Source organism: Rhinichthys klamathensis, unplaced genomic scaffold (assembly GCF_029890125.1).
Source record: "Rhinichthys klamathensis goyatoka isolate OS25496 unplaced genomic scaffold, OSU_Roscu_1.1 h1tg000093l_1, whole genome shotgun sequence".
NCBI classification, from domain to species: Eukaryota; Metazoa; Chordata; class Actinopteri; order Cypriniformes; family Leuciscidae; genus Rhinichthys; species Rhinichthys klamathensis.
This window is the reverse complement of record NW_026606632.1, coordinates 283,256-285,413: the sequence shown is the minus strand read 5'-3', so window position 1 is coordinate 285,413 and position 2,158 is coordinate 283,256. Positions and strand designations below refer to the sequence as shown.

At 37.6% G+C, this 2,158-nt stretch overlaps 1 protein-coding gene across 1 annotated transcript; it reads left to right on the top strand.

Annotated features, from left to right (window-relative positions):
- Window positions 1-285: 285 nt before the first annotated feature.
- wu:fc50b12 (uncharacterized protein LOC103911624 homolog) lies at window positions 286-1,192 on the top strand. Its single transcript, XM_056252168.1, has 3 exons — window positions 286-389; window positions 673-836; window positions 958-1,192. Exons 1-3 carry the CDS (start codon window positions 369-371, stop codon window positions 1,190-1,192), a joined length of 420 nt encoding a protein of 139 aa, XP_056108143.1. The 5' UTR covers window positions 286-368.
- The last annotated feature ends 966 nt before the right edge of the window (window positions 1,193-2,158 follow it).

The window sequence follows — 2,158 nt, the reverse complement described above, 5'->3', positions numbered from 1 at the left end:
AACTGAGAAGGAATTCTTAAATAACTTTCAAGTTTACACTCACTTTACATTCTACTAAATTAATTCTTAATGTAAAACCTTGAGTGGACTATGTGATGTTTTAATTTTTAACCAGGCAGATTTGTGTTGGACAGTCCCTATGACAACCACTGACCATGCACTGCAATCACATTGACGTCTATATGCAACAACAGCGCACATTTGTATGTGTTTTTGGATTGTGAATTGAATTATATTTGAATTTCACGAATAGCTCATTTAAGTGAAATGTAGAGAGACATTAGATGGTACTGTTCTGATACACTTTGCATTGTAGCACTTGCTTCTTGCCTGTGGAACCAACTAGAATCCTTGTATAAGTGGATAAAATGCCAAACAAAGCACAAGAGGTGAGTCATCTCTACAATATTGGGTAACACTTTATTTTACAGTGTCCTTGTTACATGTTACATAGTTACCTTTGTAATTAGTATAAATTGTGCATAATTACATGCAACTAAACCAAACCCTAATCATAATCCTATAGTAAGTACATGTAGTTAATAAATATTACTCAGTACTTATACATGTATAATTAAACAAACGTGTAACCCAATATTATTATAAATTATAGTCCCCCCCGCCCCCCATAATATGTCTCCATGTCCATGTATACTGTTCTTTGTCCTTTAGGATGCTGTGATCAATATGAAATCCGTGCAGGAGATTGCTAAGCAGTTGGGGTTTGAATGGAACGTTCTAGCATTTGAACTTGGATTCACCAGAAATGAAGTGAGACAGTTTCATGCAACATCTAAAGAAAAGAGGGTCCAGGCTCAGAGAATGCTGGAATCATGGTGTGTATTAATCTAACACACTGTTAAATGTAACTGTTAATTAATGTTTTTAAATGAGCCATTATTATTAAAGATGAGAGTCATCCTGTTATTAAGTAGTGGTACCTCTAATGATTGATAGGTATGAGCGTTCCTGGGACAAACCGAACAAAACCAAGCTTCTGCAGGACGGTCTTGAGCGTGCGGGCCGTCGGGACCTGGCTGAGAGACTGCGCTGCCTGCACTGGGGTCACCAAAAGCTCAGCCGCAGAGTCGAGCTGCCCTCGGCCTTTCCCTTCATCATTACCGTCCATAAGACCATAGACAACAAAGATGCCCTGAGAAGGATAAATGTGCTTAATCGCAGTTATAACTAAAATGGTAAAGAAATGAATGAATGTGAGCTAAAAGTCTGAAACGTATAGGCTACTAGTGAAAATGCCCTTCACTTAGTGAAATTTTTTATCTAAATTTGTATTCTTTAAATTTCATGAAATATTTTTTTATCATAAATGCTATAGAGTGTCTTTTTCAGCGGCGCTGGTTCCAGAAGTATTTTTTTCCATTTATTTTTCCTGTAGGGATCTTTAAAACGTCTTTGTTAAAGGGTTAGTTCCCTCCAAAATGAAAATTCTGTCAGTAAATACTCACCCTCATGTTGTTCCAACCCCGTAAGACTTTCGTTCATCTTCGGAACACAAATTAAGATATTTTTTATTAAATCTGAGAGCTGGATCACTCCTCCATGCATGAGCTTCTTAAAGGGATACTCCACTTTTTTTGGAAATAGGCTCATTTTACAACTCCCCCAGAGTTAAACTGTTGAGTTTTACCGTTTTTGAATCCATTCAGCCGATCTCCGGTTCTGGCGGTACCACTTTTAGCATAGCTTAGCATACATCATTGAAGTGGACAAGACCATTAGCATTTCTCAAAAAAAATGACCAAAGAGTTTCGATATTTTTCCTATTTAAAACTTGACTCTTCTGTAGTTACATCGTGCACTAAGACCGACGGAAAATGTAAAGTTACGATTTTCTAGGTTGTTATGGCTAGGAACTATACTCTCATTCCTGCGTAATAATCAAGAAACTTTACTGCCGTACCATGAGTGCAGCAGGCGTAATGATATGACGCAGCGCCTGAAAATAGGCTACCTTCTGTCAACACAACATTTTCAGGCGCTGCGTCATAGTACGGCAGTAAAGTTTCTTGATTATTACGCAGGAATGAGAGTATAGTTCCTAGCCATATCAGCCTAGAAAATCGCAACTTTACATTTTCCGTCGGTCTTAGTGCACGATGTAACTACAGAAGAGTCAAGTTTTAAATAGGAAAAATAT

What these genes read in the sequence shown, in the direction of transcription:
- wu:fc50b12 (XM_056252168.1), top strand. Translation starts at nt 369, where the DNA reads ATGCCAAACAAAGCACAAGAG. An exon ending in TGCCAAACAAAGCACAAGAG is followed by an intron (nt 390 to 672) that starts GTGAGTCATCTC and finishes TTTGTCCTTTAG; the next exon opens with GATGCTGTGATCAATATGAA. An exon ending in CAGAGAATGCTGGAATCATG is followed by an intron (nt 837 to 957) that starts GTGTGTATTAAT and finishes AATGATTGATAG; the next exon opens with GTATGAGCGTTCCTGGGACA.